The 19,701-nt window shown below is 39.6% G+C and overlaps 1 protein-coding gene across 1 annotated transcript; it reads left to right on the top strand.

The window, feature by feature from the left end:
• The first annotated feature begins 359 nt into the window (after positions 1–359).
• Positions 360–18,613, top strand: taok1a (TAO kinase 1a). Its single transcript, XM_084418353.1, has 20 exons — positions 360–822; positions 8,929–9,173; positions 9,296–9,367; positions 10,196–10,297; positions 10,413–10,458; positions 10,629–10,725; positions 11,109–11,222; positions 12,301–12,392; positions 12,468–12,561; positions 12,651–12,732; positions 13,532–13,699; positions 13,856–14,071; positions 14,724–14,855; positions 14,998–15,234; positions 15,359–15,487; positions 15,573–15,776; positions 15,913–16,152; positions 16,719–16,931; positions 17,018–17,200; positions 17,776–18,613. The coding sequence occupies exons 2-20, from the start codon at positions 9,042–9,044 to the stop codon at positions 18,292–18,294; spliced, it is 3,072 nt and encodes a 1,023-aa protein (XP_084274479.1). The 5' UTR covers positions 360–822; positions 8,929–9,041; the 3' UTR covers positions 18,295–18,613.
• Positions 18,614–19,701: the final 1,088 nt, after the last annotated feature.

The raw sequence follows: 19,701 nt of genomic DNA, 5'->3' as shown, positions 1-19,701 counted from the left end.
CGCCACTTCAAGGCGCTCTAGAAATACTCGCGCGACATTACGATTTTAGTAAATACGTTTTGGAAAAACACCACTGTTTATCACTGTATTTTGTTTTGTATTAAGTTCTGTTTAATTAGCCAAAATATAGAGCTACGTAGGCTACAATTTATTACCTCCACAGACAAACGACTTCTGTACAGAAAAACCTGTGTGTATATAAACGGGTATTACTGTATATAGATAATATGTAACCTATTTTAAATCTGTTTTTTGGGGGGATGATTTTTTTTTTTTAAAGAACAATTTCGCGGTCGCACCCTGCCTGGTAAGATTCTTAAGCGCATTACGAATCGGCTCGAGTGAGTCAAAAATGATTCAGTTCAAAAAGAATGATTCGTTGGCGAATCGGACATCACTAGAGGAGGGCAGAGAGAGAAAAATCACAGCCACCATCACAACATGATCATCACCCCGCAGCCCAAACACACTGGTTCAAAAAACAACAGTCTCGAGCATTTCGGACCGAATCTGTGAAGTGGTCCCGCCGTCGGTCTGAAAAAGGACCGTGTTTATCTCTGTTTTTAAGCCGTTAGGGAGTGGATCCGTCTCGGACGCCATCTTTAGCAGCAGTAGCCCGGGAGAGTGAAGAGCTGCTGGGCCACCGTTAACCAGCACCGGGCTGGAGGAGTTTCTTCAGCGGACTCTCATGCTTGACAGCGATCGATAAGTTTTGGGGGACTGATTTGGGGTCGGTAGGCGTGTTTCTGTCCCCTGGGTTTGTTGTTGTTGTGGTCGGAGGAGTTTTCTCGGGCTGGCTGCTCATCCTGGCCTATTGGGAGGGTAAGTGAGCTGTTAGCTCTTCTGCTAACTTAAGTTCATGTCAAAATAAACACTTCCTGTTTTTCAACACAACAGAAGGGGCTAGATCAACCTTTATCAGTTTACTGTAACCGATTCCAGTAAATTAACATTAAAACGCAACTGTTTTGATCTAAGTGTATTAGTTTCCACCCAAGTCATGGGTTTGACTGTAGAAGTTTGGCTGCAGGTGATGAAGCAGTTAACAAATCTTCATATTCACCATGTAGAAATGCATGTGCATGTTAGGATTGTAGCTCTGGGGTGTGTAATCTGTGTGTAAGTTAATAGGGATGTCACCAGGAGAGCTTGTCTATTTCTGTCCATTATGATCACATGTGTCATATCTATTGTGATCTGAAATACTTAAAACATGCTGTTCATTTTAAGTGAACGTGCAGTTTATCATCTCCAGGCTGATGTATATGTGTGTGTAAACAGCCGTTCAATTAGATGTATTTGTACAGTTGAGATGTACAGACTGAATTATAATGATGGATGGACCTACTGTTTACATTTTGAAGTTTCCATGATGACTATCTGTCAGCGGGATGCTGCCTTTATTGTTATAGATCTGATGATACATTATCATTGCTTCTGCTACTTGTATGCTGAGTTTGCCCTGCCACAGTGGAAATGCCAGCTCTGATTGTAATGCAATGAAGCTCTGCTGCATTTGTTTATGGCTTTGCATTGCTCATAAACATGCAAACTGGTGGTATGTGATTGAGAGGCTGAATAGTGCCTCTGTTGTTGAGAGACACTGGCTGCTTTCTCCACCGTGATTGTCTTTCTCTGACCTCATTGCTGCCTCTGTCCAGCATCCGTTACACTGAGCCCTCGGGGTCTCCACTCCCACATCCATCTGATATCAGACCTCTGATTATCATTGATGTCATCAAGTGACTAGCACAAGTTTGGGCTATCAGTTTTGATTCTTTCCATGCAGGATGGTAATTGTCTCAAATATCCGAAATGTATAGCTGTTCTCGCACAGTGAGAGCTTTGGCGTTGCACTGACCAGATTTTAGTTTTGTCCTCCTCCTGAGCATTGCAATTAATTATGGTTATTATTTAAGTTGCCAAAAATTGTTTATTTATTATTAGTTCAGTCCCAATAGTTCAGAATTTTACTTGCGTAGATATTATAGTATAATAAATGTATTCATTATACATTTATTATATTATATAGTATAGGCCTAGGCTAACTAATGTAAAAATGTATAAATACATTTTTAGTCTTAATGTTTGCATAGAATACTGTATATGTATGTGTATTATTACTACTACTACTACTACTATTATTATTATTTGTATTATTATTGCTGGCCCAGTAGTTCAGAATTGTACATATTATAGTATAATAAATGTATACATTTTACATATATTATTTATTATAACTAATTAAATTGTTAGTCGTAATATTTACATATTATTTTATTTATGTTTGTTTATTATTATTATTATTAAGAAATATATTAATATTGCTGGCCCAATATTTTCACTGGGACCATCACAAAATTCTTTATATTTGTCACAAAGGATCATATATATATATATATATTTTATTATTACAATGAAATACTATATAAATTAAATTATTAGTACAGTAGTAATATTTACAGCAGTGAACACTCTGTACTATCGTCATGTGTACAGCTTTGTTATTATTTGGCCTGTTTTATGGAAGGATATAAATAAAGACATTTTTGTTTAGATAATGTTTTGCTTGGAAAGAACAATGATATAAATACTTAGCAGCTAGAATGGTCTACAAAATAATGGCCATGGTACTATTTCCAAATGAAATGATCTCCACAGGTGCAGCTAGGACGCAGGGCCTAATCACTCGCAAGGTCATGCTCAGTGTTTATAAATACGCAGCGGTGCACCGCCGGCACGGGACAGCATCTCTAAAGCTCTCCCTGTGGGTCAGACTCAGAGTTGTGCTGCTGTTTGTCTGGCAAATGAGGGGAACTCCCTGCTCGGACATTCCTCCTCATCTCAATTTAAAGGATGTTGTGATACTTGATTAAGGAGAGGGGTAAGTTATTTGATATCCTAACGAATTCTTTCAGGCTAGTCCTAACCGGACGGTGTCTATGGACGGGGATGTATAGGTGTGGGACAGTAATTGTAATATCTAAAGTGTAATCTGGGTTTTTGGACCGATAGAGCTATTTCCTTGTGTTGCACATCTTTGCGATAGCAGACCCAAGTTGCAGTTCTGTTTTTCAGCTTTTCACACATTCCTGAATAGCAACTCAGCATTTCTCCATTTGTGTGGCTCGGCTTTGTGTTGACTTTGAGTTTTGTTGAAACTTGTCAGTTCATTGGAAAATGAGATAAAGTCCGAAGGAAATGAGTGAGGGAGTGAAGAATGTCGATGTTGACTTAAAGAGCTGATTAGCACTGAAACGGTTGATGGGAGATTTGAAGTGCCATTAGCACATGAGCTGAGTGAACAGGAAGTAGAGAAAACCGTGAGTGAAAGAAAACGACATCATGTAGGCAGTTCCTGCCCTCCTGTTGTGTCGTCCTGTCCTGCCACATTCCTTCTGTGTGTGTCTGTTGAATGGCATGATGGGGTGTCATCTCTTTCTGTCTTTCAAAGTCCTGCCCTCACAGCCTGTGTCACATGCTAAGCATCTGGCAGCTAGCGTGATTGCTTCGCATCACTGATTTGATTTCTTAAATTCCATGTCAATGAATATGAATTGAGGTATCAAATAGGATGCATCACAGAACAGTCATTTGAATGTTAATTTAAGGAGGTAGGAATAAAATGGAATGAACAAGCATTTATGTTAAAAAATATTATATACACCCTACCATTCAAAATTTTTGGATCGGAGTTGAAAAAACAATATTCAGCAAGGATGCATTCAATTGATAAAAAGTGACAATAAATACTATTATAGTGTTACAAAAGATTTCCATTTCAAATAAATACTGTCCTTTTTAACTCTCTATTCGAAGCTGAAAAATCGATAATAATAAGAAATGTTTCTTGAGCACCAAATCAGCATATTAGAATGATTTCTGAAGGATCATGTGACGCTGAAGACTGGAGTAATGATGCTTTTCCGAAACTGAAACTGAAATTCAGCTTTGCCATCACAGGAATTAATTTAATTTTAATATATATTAAAATAGAAAACACTTGTTTTCACTGGTTCGTCTCCATAAGATTTTTCCACTTGTTTCCCTATTGTGTAAGTCTAATATTGGCACTGTGATGCATTCTGTGATGTTCTGGAGCCGTGACATGCATGATCAAGGTGTACTGGAAAGAAATACATAAAATTGTTCAGAGGATGATTGGTAAATCTTTTGCTCTATCCCTGAGGATCTATCTCTTTAATTGTAAAACTGAATTACACCTCAGCCATGATCTAGAATGTGTTTTACATCTGTGTACCTACTTAGCGAGAAAATGTATTCTTCTGTTGTGGTCCACTCCTCATGTCCCTTCTGGTAATATGCGGATGAATCAAATTGCTATTTTCCTTCCTTTAGAAAAACTAACTTGAAACTTACGCCGGAGGTCTAATGATTTCTGGTGTAAATCTGATATTGTAAAACTATAAAACAATTCTTTAATAATTTTTTTTATAAAAAAAATAGAAAACACTTATTTTAAACTATAATAATTTAATTTAAAGGGATAGTTTGCCCAAAAATGATATTTAACCCATGATTTACTCACCCTCAAGCCGTTCGAGATGTATATGTCAATCTTTTTTCAGACGAACACATTTTCATTTATTTTAGAAAATGTCTTAGATCTTTCAGTGGTTATAATGTGAAGTTATGGGGTCCACCTCCTTCAAGTCCCAAAATGTGCATGCATCCTTCACAAAAGTAATCCATCCGGCTCCAGGGGGATAGACGAAGGCCTTCTGAGGGTAATCCGTGCGGTTTTGTCGTAAAAATATACATATTTAAAACTTTATAAACGAAAATAACTGGCTTCCGGTAGCGGAAAATAAAATATCGAAATAAAATAACTGAAAATGTGTTCGTCTGAAATAAGATTGACATATGCATCTCGAACGGCTTGAGGGTGAGTAAATCATGGGTTAAATATCATTTTTGGGCGAACTATCCCTTTAAGAATATTTAAATATAAAAAATATTGGGCTTAAATGGCTTTATTTCAAAAAAGTAACATCTCAAATAAAGGATGTCATTTTTTAAAATGAATCCCGAGGATGTGCCACCCAGGATCATGAGACGGGATGAGGAGGAGGGAGGGTCGGGCTAAACCTCCGTTTTGTTTGACAATACTTCGAATGTCAACGAGAAGTGACGTCGCCCAACATCGCTTAGAGCACCTTTAATGCTCCGTGACCGTGCTCACATTTACCTTCATGCTATGTGGACATTATCATTACTCTTAACTCATTCATCAGTGCCTTATGGTTAATTGGTGTCAAAATATATAAAAAAATATATAAATTCAAGTTCAAACAGCCTTTTTTAAATGCCCGACACACTAAATAGTGGCCCACTGACAGTGAGCATTTTCAGATATTGTTAGTGTATCTGTCAGCTCTGCATCTATAGTGCTCACGCTTGTGTAAAGGTGAACGGGATGGTGTGATTTGAGTGGGTTGATTGGTGTGTGTGTGTGTGTGTGTGTGGGCAGAGAGAGTGTGAGGCAGCTGGTGTGGTGGGAGGACGGCACTCGGGCCGGTCTTGTGACTGAGACATCAGCCCTGAGCTCTCAGCATTGTGTCTGTGCAGCCGATCATCTGAGCGTCTCTCTGAGGGGGGAGAGGCGGTCCAGAACCCAACGAGCTCCAGCAACAAACAAAGCGCTATTTTAGAATGAGGTCATTCCTATGTGGCTATGATGGTGTTTACTAATAAAGCACACAGTGGGGATGCAGGCTGTTTGCATAACTATGACCACGTGGTTATTAATGAGAGCGTTAAAGTTTAGATGAATTATAAAAGTGTTTGATGTTATCAACATAACTATCTTAAAGGGACAGTTTGCCCAAAGATGTAAATGGTGTCATCATTTAGAGAACAAAATCGTCATTTCCTGAGAAATTGGTGCAAAATATCTGTAATAAAAATGGAAGTTGCTGCAATGGGGGAAGCCACTGTGTGTGGCTCTTTTTTCCTACATCATAAATGATTTGCGTCTCAGAGCGCACGGACGAAACGCAATAAATGCTGTCATGATATCTTGCATTCGGATGCGTGGTGTTTAGGAATGCAATCACGTGAGACGCTTCTGGGAGGTCATTATGCCAAATCATTATGATGACATTCTGATGGCTCAGGCATTTCAGAATGATCAGACCAACATTTGAGATGCTGTGCAATGAAATTGGTCCGCGTTAGTCCAAGTTATCCAATCAAATTCACTTTTTAGGCAGTGTCACGTGAGTTTTTTACATTTTTTTCAGTAATAGTGTGGGTTTCCGTCTTAGTTTATGCTCATTTCTTCTTATCGGAAAAAAGTATCCACCTCGATTGAGCATATACATTGTTTGAGTAATTTTTTGAATTTATGCGCATCTTGGTGTATCCATTCAGTGGTTTTTTTTATGCAATATCCTAAAATGCGCATAAAAATAGGTGGATGGAAACAGCTAATGTTTTTTTGGACCCCACTGACTTGTGCACCGGATGTGCAGAAAATGGCAATCTAAAGAGATATGTTTTGAAATCGGCGGAAATGACAGCACAAATTAAAGCCACGCATACCAGCCCTCTATGTTTCTGCTGTTGCCTGATAAGACACAGTAGTCCAGTGTGGCGGCTACACATTGTCATGTTGTAAACTAAGACAACATTTGCAAACCCCTCCAGGTTGTTGTTTTTGGCGTATACCTACCAACGCGGCGTCATTGCCATAAACCAATGCGGATATTCCAGAAAATGAAAGAGCGGCATGGGACACACGAATTGGATCTGAACAGTTGCGATTCACAGTGTGGACGGTCAACATTTAGAGCAGATTCCAATCGGATTTGGACTGACAGTGTGAACATAGCCTTGGTGTATCAAGTCAGTTTCGTTCATCACTACTCAGTCTTATGTATGAGCCGGCAACTTCTAGTCCAAAACCAACTGATGTAATAATAATTGTGTTTTATGATGATGGCATATTTTCTTTTATGTGTAGATTTTAGCTATTCACTCAGTCCTGTCCAGAAGTCCAGAAGTCTGGCTAATTATGGACAAGGTGACATAGTTATGCAAACTCCCTGGGTTTGCATTTTGAATAGTGACGGATGTTAGTCACCGTGACGCAGCGGAGCTGAAGGAAATTCTCAACAGAAAGATTATAAGGTGCGTCTATCTGGAATGATTCGGTTCAGACGCGTACAGCTGTGAACCAGGTGTCATGATGTCTCTTATTATATCGCTCTGTCAGTTAGTCAGTCATGCACGTAAGCAGATAAACATCGTTCGAGAGGGTAGTTTGCAGCTTCTTGGCCATTGGCTAAGAGATGATGTTGCCATGGAAACTGGTGTGCTAGTTGTTGCTGGGCTTCAGATGGGAGCCGGTGCTGGAAGCGATCCCTCTCCTGAGTTTTGGCCGGAGTGTGCTTGACTGCTCTGACACTCCGCTTATTAACATCATCAGCCTCTCGCCAATAAACCACTCCACCTGGCCCCATCAGAGGAAATTGGATATTTCTGTCTCTTTTATATACATCATGATCATCTCTATCAGACATTTTTATTTTTAATTAATTAGTGATTTACTTGATGCTTGTATACAAAGTTAATTATAGTACTCTATAAATAGTAATCAAGTTTGTTCCCATGTGAATCCCAAAACCTTCTATGTTTGTGCCTATATATATAAATATTGCTATATATACACTACCAGAGTTTGGGGTCTGTATGATTTTTTTTTTTATTGATGTACAATTCACAAATACAGTAATGTTTTGAAATATCATAATTTAAAATAACTGTTTTCTATTTTAATTTATTCATTTGTTAGCAAAGCTGAATTTTCAGCATCATTACTCCAGTCTTCAGTGTCACATGATCCCTCAGAAATCAATGCCGATTTGTTGCCTATCAAACATTTCTTATTGTTGAAAACAGTTGCGTTTTAGCATGTTCATATTATATTATATATTAATTATAATATGATGTATAAAAAGTGCCTTGTGGAGACTTGTGAAGTGGGGATTTGAGTGGTGACAAACGAACTGTTAAATCAGATTTGAAGAGTTGAAACACATTTTGAACTGAAAATGATTGACTTGGTCAGCTGTGTAAGGGATGGCTTGGCATATTCTGCGGTCAGAATGGTTTAAAATGGAGCAGAAGGCTGGCTGAGGGCTTTGGTGTCATTCAGGAGTTTGACGTTCTGGGTATGTTTACCCGACAACAATGTGCTTAAAACGGAAAAGTTTTTCCTTTTTTGTTTTTCATGTAGAGACAAAAGCAGTGTCAAAACGATAACCGTTCACACCATTCCGCCAAACGACTATAAACGTTGTGTTATGCATGCCAGGCCTACGCGCCTGTAGACTGAACACGTAACGCTTATAGCATCTCCGTTTTTTACAAGACGATAACGGTAATGTTTTCAAAACCGTTTTCAAAAGTTTGCATTTTCAGGCCCCCAAAACATTTGTTGTGTAAATGAAAAAGTTTTCTGTTTTCAGTTGAAAACTGTCGTGGGAGCGGTGTGTTTGTAAGAATGGGAGGGCCACTGGTGTTATGACTGCAGCTCTTGGTTGTCTCCCGCACACTTCCTCCCTCCCTCTCTCTTAGCTCACAAGAGGAACTCACTGTCAAGCTCAGTTACCACATCTGCTGTAATGCGCAAACCCGGTGCATCAACCTGGGGTCTTTTGCTGCAAACAGCAGTTTTGATTCCCCCTTTCTGTTTTCATAATTCTTAGCACAGGAGTGTTGACATACTGTGAAGTCCAAACGTCTGAGTCCCCATTGAAAATTTGGGATTCAGAATTTTAAAAAACAGATTTATCACTTAGATTCTCATATAAATCCCACTGCATATTTTGAATCCCTATTTTTATCAATGAAATGCTAATGATTGTGTCTCTCTCTCTCTCTCTCTCTTTCTCTTTCTGTCAGGTTTTGGTCCATATGAGGCCACTGTCTTGCAGATGAGCCATCAGTGGGGGCTGTCGTGTCGCAGACCCAGATAGTGACTGGCGGCTGCGGCCCAGGCCCCGCCCCCTCCCAGCATGCCCAACGCTGTTCGCGCGGGGAGTCTGAAAGACCCCGAGATCTCAGATCTCTTTTTTAAAGAAGACCCCGAAAAACTATTCTCAGACCTGAGGGAGATCGGTCATGGCAGCTTCGGTGCTGTATACTTTGTGAGTACTTTTGCGTCTCCCAGAAAATGGCTTTTAAACTCTGTTAGCTTATTTTAGGTTGTGAGGAAACACTGAAGTCAATCATTCTTCTACTGAATTGATGCGTTTATTTATTTTTACAGGCACGGGATGTGCGGACCTCAGAGGTGGTGGCCATCAAGAAAATGTCATATAGTGGAAAACAGTCTAATGAGGTGAAAATAAATGCTATTTATAATGCTATTATGCTATGCTGAGTTAAGAGAGATTACTCATGACTGTATCTCCCTCCAGACTGTAGCCTATGCATATATCCCATGATTCATTATTTAATCAGAGCTCTGATGCACACTGTATTTTTTTATTCACGAGTAGACATGTTAAAGGTTTAATGAGGTGAATGTGCAGCAATGTTGTTATTGTTAACTAAAATATAAAAAAATTGTTATTAACTAAAAAGTGTGTTTTTAAATTATAAATGGATTTTTTTTATAAAAAAAACCTTGGCCTTGGCAAATAACTAAAATAAAAAAAGTTCAAGTTGAAGAACTAAAATTACTAAAAATAAAAATAATGATAAATAGAATGAATAAAATGACAAAAGCACATAACAAAATGACTAAAATGTATACTCAGTTTATACTCAAATTAAATCTAATTCAAAACATGAATAAATACTATAATAATATATAAATAAAACTAAAATTACACTGGAGGACTGTAACTTATGGCTCAAAGAGGACCGTTCTTATAGACAGAAAACAAAAAGAAAATGATCCATTCACTGTTTATCTGAATCCTATCTTTTCATAAAAAGACAGGAATTAACTCTTTGAATTGATGACAAATCATGTCATGTCTTTTTAACCTGCACTTCTAATCAGGGTAAAAAAATATATATATATTGCTCCTGCCGCCAAGAAAGGCGTTTTCCTTGCATAACTACTGTATATGCAGGTCTAATCGCATTATGTGTTGTTTCATATGAATTGATTAATTGACAAAACCGATTACTTTCTAATCTTCTCTCATCTTTTTTTCAGAAATGGCAAGATATAATAAAGGAGGTGAAATTCCTTCAGAGGATAAAGCATCCAAACAGCATAGAATATAAAGGATGCTACCTGCGAGAGCACACAGCATGGGTAAGAAACCTGACCCTGCTTGCGGATCACGTAGCCTTATGTGAACATATCTATTATAGGTGGCAGTTCTGCATATGATGTAATTATACACTGAAATGCGTCTCTGTCTCTCTAGCTGGCTATGGAGTACTGTCTGGGGTCCGCCTCAGATCTTCTCGAGGGTATGCTTGGATGTTTTGATGCTTGCTTAATGTGATGATTAGCTGCAAAGATATGTGGTCTCTATATACATACTCTAGTTACAAGCAAAAATAAGCATTTATTTATGGAAGTATTTGTTTATCTCCAGAGAGAATACTATAAACCAGTTATTTTATTTTTTTACTCGCAGTACACAAAAAACCTTTACAAGAGATGGAGATAGCAGCGATTACTCATGGTGCTTTGCAGGGGTTGGCGTACCTCCACTCTCACAACATGATTCACAGGTGAGTTCTCATGTTAGTGAAGAGTTTATTAGTACCAAATCTGGCTATATATATGTGGTTATGGTTTATGTGTGTGTATATATATATACATATACATATATATACATAAACATATAACAGTTAGTTTCTTAGTATTAAACCTGAATAATAATAACATATAGATATTATTCTATCAATTATTGTCTGTGCTCTTAAAAAAAAAAAAAAAAAAAATTTTTTATATATATATATATATATTTTTTTTTTTCTTGAGCAAATTTTTAAATCATCATATTAGAATGATTTCTGAAGGATCATGTGACACTGAAGACTGGAGTAATGATGCCATCAGAGGGGTTCAGTTCAGTTTTGTAAGTTCACCCTTTTACCCCGCTGTTTGACAGGGATATCAAGGCTGGGAACATCCTGCTCACAGAGCCTGGACAGGTGAAGCTGGCGGATTTCGGTTCTGCTTCTATCGCTTCTCCTGCTAATTCATTTGTAGGGACTCCTTATTGGTGAGTCGCACATTTTTTTCCTATTTAACACTGAGAATTTCAACAGTTATAAATTTCATAGACCTCATCAAACTATATAAATGAATCAATCATAGGCAAGTCTGCATGTCGTGCCTGGAGAGCCTAAATGTTGGTTAATCAGTTAATCAGATTTTAAAGGGTTAGTTCACCCAAAAATGAAAATTCTGTCAGTAATTACTCACCCTCATGTTGTTCCAACCATGTAAGTCTTTCGTTCATCTTCGGAACACAAATTAAGATGTTTTTGATGAAATCTGACAGAATTTTGACTCCTCCATAGGCTTCCAGTGTGACCGAAACTCACCGGCCCAGAATAGTTATTAAAACATCGTTAAAATAGTCCAAGTAACTACAGTGGCACTACATTAAGTTTATCATGCGACGAGAATACTTTTTGTGCGGAAAAACAAACAAAAATAACGACTTTATTCCACTTTTCATTTCCTTCTCTCTGGGCCTCGTAGTGTGTTTGCGCTGCGCGTCTGTGTTGCACGTCATCACGCAACACACACATGACCGGCGTCGGCCAATAGTGAGCCTACGTGGTGACGTGTAACAGAGACGCGCTGCGCAAAAACACTACGCGAACCAACTAGAGGTCCAGAGAGAAGGAAATGAATAGTGGAATAAAGTCGTTATTTTTGTTTGTTTTTGCGCACAAAAAGTATTCTCGTCGCTTGATATACTTAAGATTGAGCCACTGGAGTCACTTGGACTATATTAACGATCTCTTTAATAACTTTTCTGGGCCAGCAAGTTTCGGTCACACTGGAAGCCTATGGAGGAGTGAAACATGGCTCAGATTTCATCAAAAATATCTTAATTTGTGTTCCGAAGATGAACGAAGGTCTTACGCGGTTGGAACAACATGAGGGTGAGTAATTACTGACAGAATTTTAATTTTTGGGTGAACTAACCCTTTAAGCATTAAAAGTTGTTATTAGATTCTGCCTAGGCCTGCCAACTACTAAAATGAAATATTAATAGTTTTTGGTTCCATTACATAACACTGAAATCTTCTGTTTTTCACCAATATTTGCCTTTTCTTCTATTTTAGGATGGCCCCAGAGGTGATCCTGGCCATGGATGAGGGTCAGTATGATGGAAAGGTTGACATCTGGTCTCTAGGAATAACCTGTATTGAATTAGGTGAGATGAAATAATATGATTCATATAGACTTAATTTTTTTTCTAATAGTTTCTAATAGTCTTTTTCTCCTCTAGCTGAAAGGAAACCTCCGCTCTTCAACATGAATGCAATGAGTGCCTTATACCATATCGCGCAGAATGAGAGTCCATCCCTACAGTCCAGTGAATGGTGAGTTGATAGCTTCGAGTTGAGGAAGGTTAATGAACTCTAGAGAAATGCCGTGTTATTTAAAAATATCCTGCTCTTTCTTTTCCCAGGACGGACTACTTCAGAAACTTTGTAGACTCCTGCTTACAGAAGTTGCCCCAGGACAGACCCAACTCTGAAGAACTCCTGAAAGTAAGTTAAAGAAAGTCTGTTCAAACAGAAGTATGGAGTTCAGTGAGTTCTTCCTGAGGATACTTGCTCAGGGACGCTGTAAGAATTCATTTATTTTAATGTGATCTTTTTTATCTTCACTGCGCTCTGATGCCTTTAGTTGTTTAGTGTTGTTCTTAATGCTCTGGCTTTCTGATATTTTCTCGCATCTGTGACACAAAGGAGTTCATAATGCAAAGCTTAACAATAAAACGTTTATTTGCTGGCCTGGTCGACCTAGTAGTTCAGATTATTATTATTAAAAAATAACATTTCAGATGAATGTAAAAATGGCTTCATTAAAAAAATAAAAATTATCCAGTCTCTTATGCTCACCACAGGTGTATTTATTTGATCAAAAATACAGTAAAAAAAACAAACAAGCAATAATATGAAATATTTTTACAATGTAAAATACTATTATTTTTTATTTGAATAAAATTTTCTTTCAGTCTTCAGTGTCACATGATACTTCAGAAATCAGTCTAATAGGCTGATTTGCTGCTCAAGAAACATTTCTTATTATTATAAATGTTGGAAACAGTTGTTTGTAAAATTATTCATTTCTTTAAAAAAAGATCTTACTGACCATAAACCTTTGAACGGTAGTGCACATAATTAACAAAATTAGGAGAATTTACAGCGTGGGAATTTATTGTGTTTAATCTACCTGTTCAATTCAAGCTGATCATATTTTAAAGTAAAAATTCACACTCAGTTTCTTTTAAAGCATTTGATCCTCCTTATCTTGATCATCATAACTTTGTCTTGTTGTGTGCAGCATGCATTTGTCCAGCGCGAGCGGCCAGAGTCGGTGCTTATGGACCTGATCCTGCGCACCAAGGATGCTGTGAGAGAGCTGGACAACCTGCAGTACCGCAAGATGAAAAAGATCCTCTTCCAGGAGGCCCACAATGGCCCTGCGGCAGAGGTCCCAGACGACGAGGAGGTCAGTTGTTGTAATAGCATATCTCGTCCTCCTTCAACCATTGGTGCTCTGTCAAATGTGTTTACAGTCTTTTGGCAGAGGGGGGGAGTTTTTTGTCCTGGTCTTTGTCCACTGTTTTTACTGAAGAGATGTTTCTATTTATTTATTGTGTTGTAGGAAGTGGAGCACAGTGCTGGCCGCACGGGCACAGTGAACAGTGTGGGCAGTAACCAGTCCATCCCTAGCATGTCCATCAGTGCGAGTTCACAGAGCAGCTCGGTTAACAGCCTGCCTGACGCCACAGACGCCACCGATGACAACAAGAGCGAGGTGGACCTGATGGAAAAAGACCAAACCATCATACCCAACAGCTCCATGATCCACGTCAAACCGGTTCGTGCACGTCCACTATATTTACATTCACATTTATTCTCTTGCTTGTATTATATGCAAAGTGCATGCATCACTCAGTCACCATTACTTCAGCATGTAAGACATAGGTTGATCAGTCATAGAGGATACTCCTACAGACTGTTAACCACTTTCTCGATCTGGCCAGCTCTAATCTGATTGGCTGACACCATTTGTGTTTTTACAGTAAAAAAAAGTTGTTTACAAGGTACTGCCTTTTTCACTTATGTGAAAATATATTTAATAAAAACAGTATTTGTTACTTATGGATGGACAGAAATTCTGATCACCTATGCGCATTTTTCAGTGTTTTCTGTACAATCTTTCATATCGTTATTTAAATCAAACATTTCAGTCAGTTGTTTTTGGACAGAAGAAACTGCATTGTGGCCCAGATTTTGCAGTTTGGTCAATGGCTTAACTAAATTATTAAAGCCAAAACCGGTAAAAGTTAAATGAAAGTTTTAGTAGTCAAAGTTGAGTACTAAAATGCTTGAAGTATTAATGCAGGACACTAAACTTTAAGCTTAAGAAGTGAGACCTTTGCAACCGCTGATTGACTGTCTTTGAATTCTAAAGTACATTGAACATATGCATGGCCTATTTGGTAATAATATGCTTAATGTGTCTGAAGGAGGAAGAAAGCTACCAGGAAGAAACCGAGGCTCAGAAACAGCCCACAGAGCCCCAGTCTCCCCCAGCACAGACACCACGACGTCAGTACCGGAATCGAGAGCACTTTGCCACCATCCGCACAGCCTCCCTGGTGAGAGCCCGATTACCACCCAAGAACAGAGTCAGGGAGTCTGTTTGCTCTCTGATCACTTCAAGTTTAACAGTTCACTGTTTCTACAACACAAAGCTACTTTCTGTTCTGCTGGTCAAGCGCTTGTCATTGTGTGTCTTAGGTGACGCGTCAGATTCAAGAACACGAGCAGGACTCTGAGGTGCGCGAGCAGATGTCTGGCTACAAACGTATGCGCAGGCAGCACCAGAAACACCTCCTGGCCCTCGAGAACAAGCTGAAGGGTGAGATGGACGAGCACAGACTCAAGCTAGACAAAGAACTGGAGAATCAGAGGAACAGCTTTGCTGCCGAGATGGACAAACTCATCAAGAAGCACCAAGGCACCATGGAGAAAGATGTAATGAAACATTATCATACAAAACCAAACCATAAAAGAGCTGAATGTGTATTTAAACATCATAAATTATTGATTAACTGACAGAATTAATGATCTGTTTATAATGCATTATTCTGCCTATCAGGCCAAGACTTTCACCAACGATGAAAAGAAATTTATGCAGCATATTCAGAGCCAGCAGAAGAAGGAGCTCAACAGCTTCCTGGAGTCTCAGAAACGCGAGTACAAACTGCGCAAGGAACAGCTCAAAGAGGTCAGGAAGCCACTCTGGACAGCCTCACTCTCATCCTCGTTATGTTCCGTTACACATTCCCATTTATTGCAATTTTTCATTGCAGGAGCTGAATGAGAACCAGTCCACACCAAAGAAGGAGAAGCAGGAGTGGCTGTCCAAGAAGAAGGAGAACTTCCAGCACTTCCAGGCAGAGGAGGAGGCCAACCTACTCCGCCGACAGCGGCAGTATCTAGAGCTCGAGTGCCGCAGGTTCAAACGGCGCATTCTCATTGCACGTCACAACGTGGAGCAAGATCTCATGAGAGAGGTCAGCACGCAGAGAGCTTGCATGTACATATTAAACTCACAAATCTAAATTAGGACTCCTGATGTCTCCAGTTTTGGGTTTTAAACCAAGCCAGAAATAAGTGACATTAATCAGTCTGACATGTGTCTGTTCTCAGGAGTTGAACAAGCGTCAGACGCAGAAGGATCTGGAGCACGCAATGCTGCTCCGACACCATGAGTCCATGCAGGAGCTGGAGTTCAGGCACCTGAGCACTATCCAGAAGATGCGTGCGGAGCAGATCCGCCTGCAGCACCAAACCGAGCTCACCAACCAGCTGGAGTATAACAAGCGCAGGGAGAGGGAGCTCAGACGCAAACACGTCATGGAGGTCCGACAGCAGCCTAAGAGCCTCAAGGTAAAATCACTCTAGTTTTCCAGTCAAGGTTGTAAGTTGCAAAGTCCTTGAAGAAGAAGAAGTTTGGTGGGTGTATTGCATAGTGGTTGAACTGGGCTGGCAACCAAACTGATTCAATAAATAAAAATAAGATTAGTTTGGTCATGAAAGATTTGACCCAGCTGATTGCTTCTATATGAACGGGTCACAATGGTCGACTAGTTTTAGAATTTTTTTAATTAACACTTTATTTTATGGTAACATAGTTACATTGTACTTACTCAAATAAGTACTGAGTAATATTGATGAACTACATGTACTTACTATAGAGTTACGGTTTGGGTTAGAGTTTGGTTTAGGGCTAGTAACTTGTAATTATGCATTAATTAGATTAGCTAACCATCCATCAACCAAGTAGTTAATTAGTGAGAACTGCTGCATTCAGTTTCATTCTTTTGTGTTCAATCCAGCTGTTTTTGAACACATTAAAGCGTCCTATTTGAATGTCCGTGAAACCTTTTGCACATCTCTAATTACTTAATTTATTTTCTAACTAATTCTGTTCCATCGTGTTGTTTCTCTGCCAGTCCAAAGAGCTCCAGATCAAGAAACAGTTTCAGGATACATGTAAGATCCAGACCCGGCAGTACAAAGCCCTGCGAAACCACCTGCTGGAGAGCACGCCAAAACCCGAACACAAGACCATGCTGAAGAGACTGAAGGAGGAGCAAACCAGGAAACTAGCCATCCTCGCCGAGCAGTACGACCACACCATCAACAACATGCTCTCCACACAGGCTGTGAGTACAAGACAGAAAACAATACGCTAAAACTGTTTGACCATCAATGCCTGATCTAATGACACGATGCTCTCGCTCTCTCTCAGTTGCGCCTGGACGAGGCGCAGGAGGCGGAGTGTCAGGTGCTGAGGATGCAGCTGCAGCAAGAGTTGGAGCTATTGAATGCGTATCAGAGCAAGATCAAGATGCAGACGGACGCCCAGCAGGAGCGAGAGAGGAAGGAGCTGGAGCAGAGAGTGTCTCTCCGGAGGGCCCTGCTGGAGACCAAGGTCCTACACCTCAACACACGACGAAAAAGCTTTGTTTTGATTCCTATATGTTCTTGTAAAATATGTGCAATTTAGTATTGTCATATTGTGGTCATGCAGCTGAGTAGGATATTCTAATGGCTATAATAAGCTATTCTGGTACAACTTCACAAAACCAACAAGGTGCGTGGAAAAGACAAAAATACAACACAAACACAAACACAAAACCAGCTGTACTTGTGGAGTGGAGAAATGAAAAAATAATATATGAATCATGGGGGAAAAAAAACATTCCAGCTTCATATTTTGATTTTGTTTAATTTCTCCACTCCACAAGTGCTGTATGATCTGTTTAGACAGACATTGGTAAAAAAAAAAGTTTTTTTTACAGTGGACCCAAAATGTACTTGGACAATTCATTTAATGTCGAACAGTACATTTATCATTTAAAACTAATGATTTGACATTTATACATTGCCATTCATATTTAATCATGCCTTAAGTGTCCAGATTGTTTGGGCTACCGTACATTAAACTTTATATGAAACCATATTAATAATTCAACCTGACTGTCTGTCCTCTGCTGTGTCTCACAGATCGAAGAGGAGATGTTTACCTTGCAGAACGAGCGCACGGAGCGTATCCGTAGCCTGCTGGAGCGCCAGGCCCGAGAGATTGAGGCTTTCGACTCAGAAAGCATGCGCTTAGGCTTTAGCAACATGGTGTTGGCTAACATCTCACCTGAGGGCCTCAGCCACAGCTTTCCTGGGGCCCCGGCCAGTTGGATCCCCCATCAGCATCACTCAGATGGCTCTCAGGGGACACAGTGGGGCAGCAGCACTGGTTCAGGGCCCAGCCACCACTACCACTCCAGTCAGGGAGGACCACAGGCCCAGCAGGGCTGGGGCCAAGCCATCCCAGGAGGTGGCCTTCCTCCGTGGGGCCACTCTTCCTCGGGCCCTCCAGGGGCCATGCCAAAAAGCAGTGTGGGGATGCGTAACAGCCCCCAGGCGCTTAGGAGGACCACCTCAGCGGGGCGCACTGAGCCAGGCATGAGTAGGAGCACCAGCATCACATCTCAGATATCCAACGGTTCACACCTGTCCTTTACATAGACACCAGTGCGTTTGTGCCAACCCTGCACACACAAACACACACAGGGTAGGGGAACGCACTGGCCCACACTAAAGACTGGCACAGAGAGCAGAGCTAACTGCACTCGTCTACCCACCCACCTCCCTCTCTTCTCCTTCTCTTTCTCTCTCATTTCACTTTCCTACATGCAGATGTGCAGGTAAACTATAGTAAATATCACTCAGGTCAATAGGTATTCTAACTTTGCATGAAGCTTGTTTGACAGCCATGCAGAGCTTGAGTCAAAAACACTAGTCTAATTTAAAGCTCACTTGATGAGATTCATTTCATGCTTATATTATAAAGAAATATAAATATATAAAATCTAAAATAACTTAACTTTACCCACTTAATGTGTGGATTCATAAACCAAAAGGATGTTGAAAGGAGATGTTGGCCATAATTCTTAACATTTGCATATAAATCCATAATTATTATGTAAGAATAGAATCTAAGCTGTCAGCCTGCTGTCATGCTCTTAGGAAAAACAATTTGGGTTTAAAAAAGAAAAATGAAATCAAGATGGATTGAGTGCGCGCAGTATATGTAATGTCTGTTAGGAAGAGAGTTGGCCAATCTGTTGATTTGAGGGAAAGCGTTTTCGTTCTTAGATTTTTTTTTAAGTTTGACAAATCATTTGCAGAGAAGATTTAGGAGTTTGCCTACATCAAGTACTGTATTTTTGCAGAGAATAATGTGAATATAAATACACATTTCTTAAGTTTTATTTTGACAATACCTTACAGACCTTTTTGTCATGTTCAGTCGGCAGGTAAAGGTCAATGGGGCCGTGTTGCCCAAGCAGTGTGTTTTGGCTGAGTTTAGGATTTTAATTCGTGCAAGCAAGCACAAATCTTTTCATATCTCCTGCATATTTTTTTGCCTGTATTTGCATTAAGAAACTTAGTTATGGCTTCTTCAGTCTTCTTAGCTTTCGATACACCCTACATTTTATTAGGTCAGCCAGCTTTCATCTGGATCGGGTGTCCAGACACATTAAGATGTGGTGCTTTCTTGATTATTCATTATATGTGATGTTGTATGCGTACAATGCCAGCTTTAAGATATCAGATATATGTTCAGTGCCTTCAATGCGTTAATAATTGAAATATTAAGTAGAGACATGCCAAGATGAATGTTCTCGTGTAGCTGAAAAAAACACTCCCAAATTTAGAGTCTAAACATATTCCACCAATGTAATGAAGGTCCATTTAAGGTCTGGATCATGAGTGTGGGTTGTTATGAATAAATTTGGTTGTACTTATAAAAATGAGCTTAATGTAACGCTAAATACTTGTGTTGAACTTTTGAGGTGCCTTTTAATAGCTGCCAAGCAGAAGCACTTTATGTAGTGTGTGTCATGTTTCGAGGGATATTTTTACAAGCGT

This window comes from Rutilus rutilus, assembly GCF_951802725.1.
Source record: "Rutilus rutilus genome assembly, chromosome: 9".
NCBI classification, from domain to species: Eukaryota; Metazoa; Chordata; class Actinopteri; order Cypriniformes; family Leuciscidae; genus Rutilus; species Rutilus rutilus.
This window is presented reverse-complemented; position numbering and strand designations above follow the sequence as displayed.

Coding starts and splice junctions, on each gene's coding strand:
- taok1a (XM_084418353.1), top strand. CDS start 9,042: ATGCCCAACGCTGTTCGCGCGGGGAGTCTGAAAGACCCCGAGATCTCA. Junction 10,459..10,628: donor CGCCTCAGATCTTCTCGAGG/GTATGCTTGGAT, acceptor TTTTACTCGCAG/TACACAAAAAACCTTTACAA. Junction 11,223..12,300: donor TTTGTAGGGACTCCTTATTG/GTGAGTCGCACA, acceptor CTTCTATTTTAG/GATGGCCCCAGAGGTGATCC.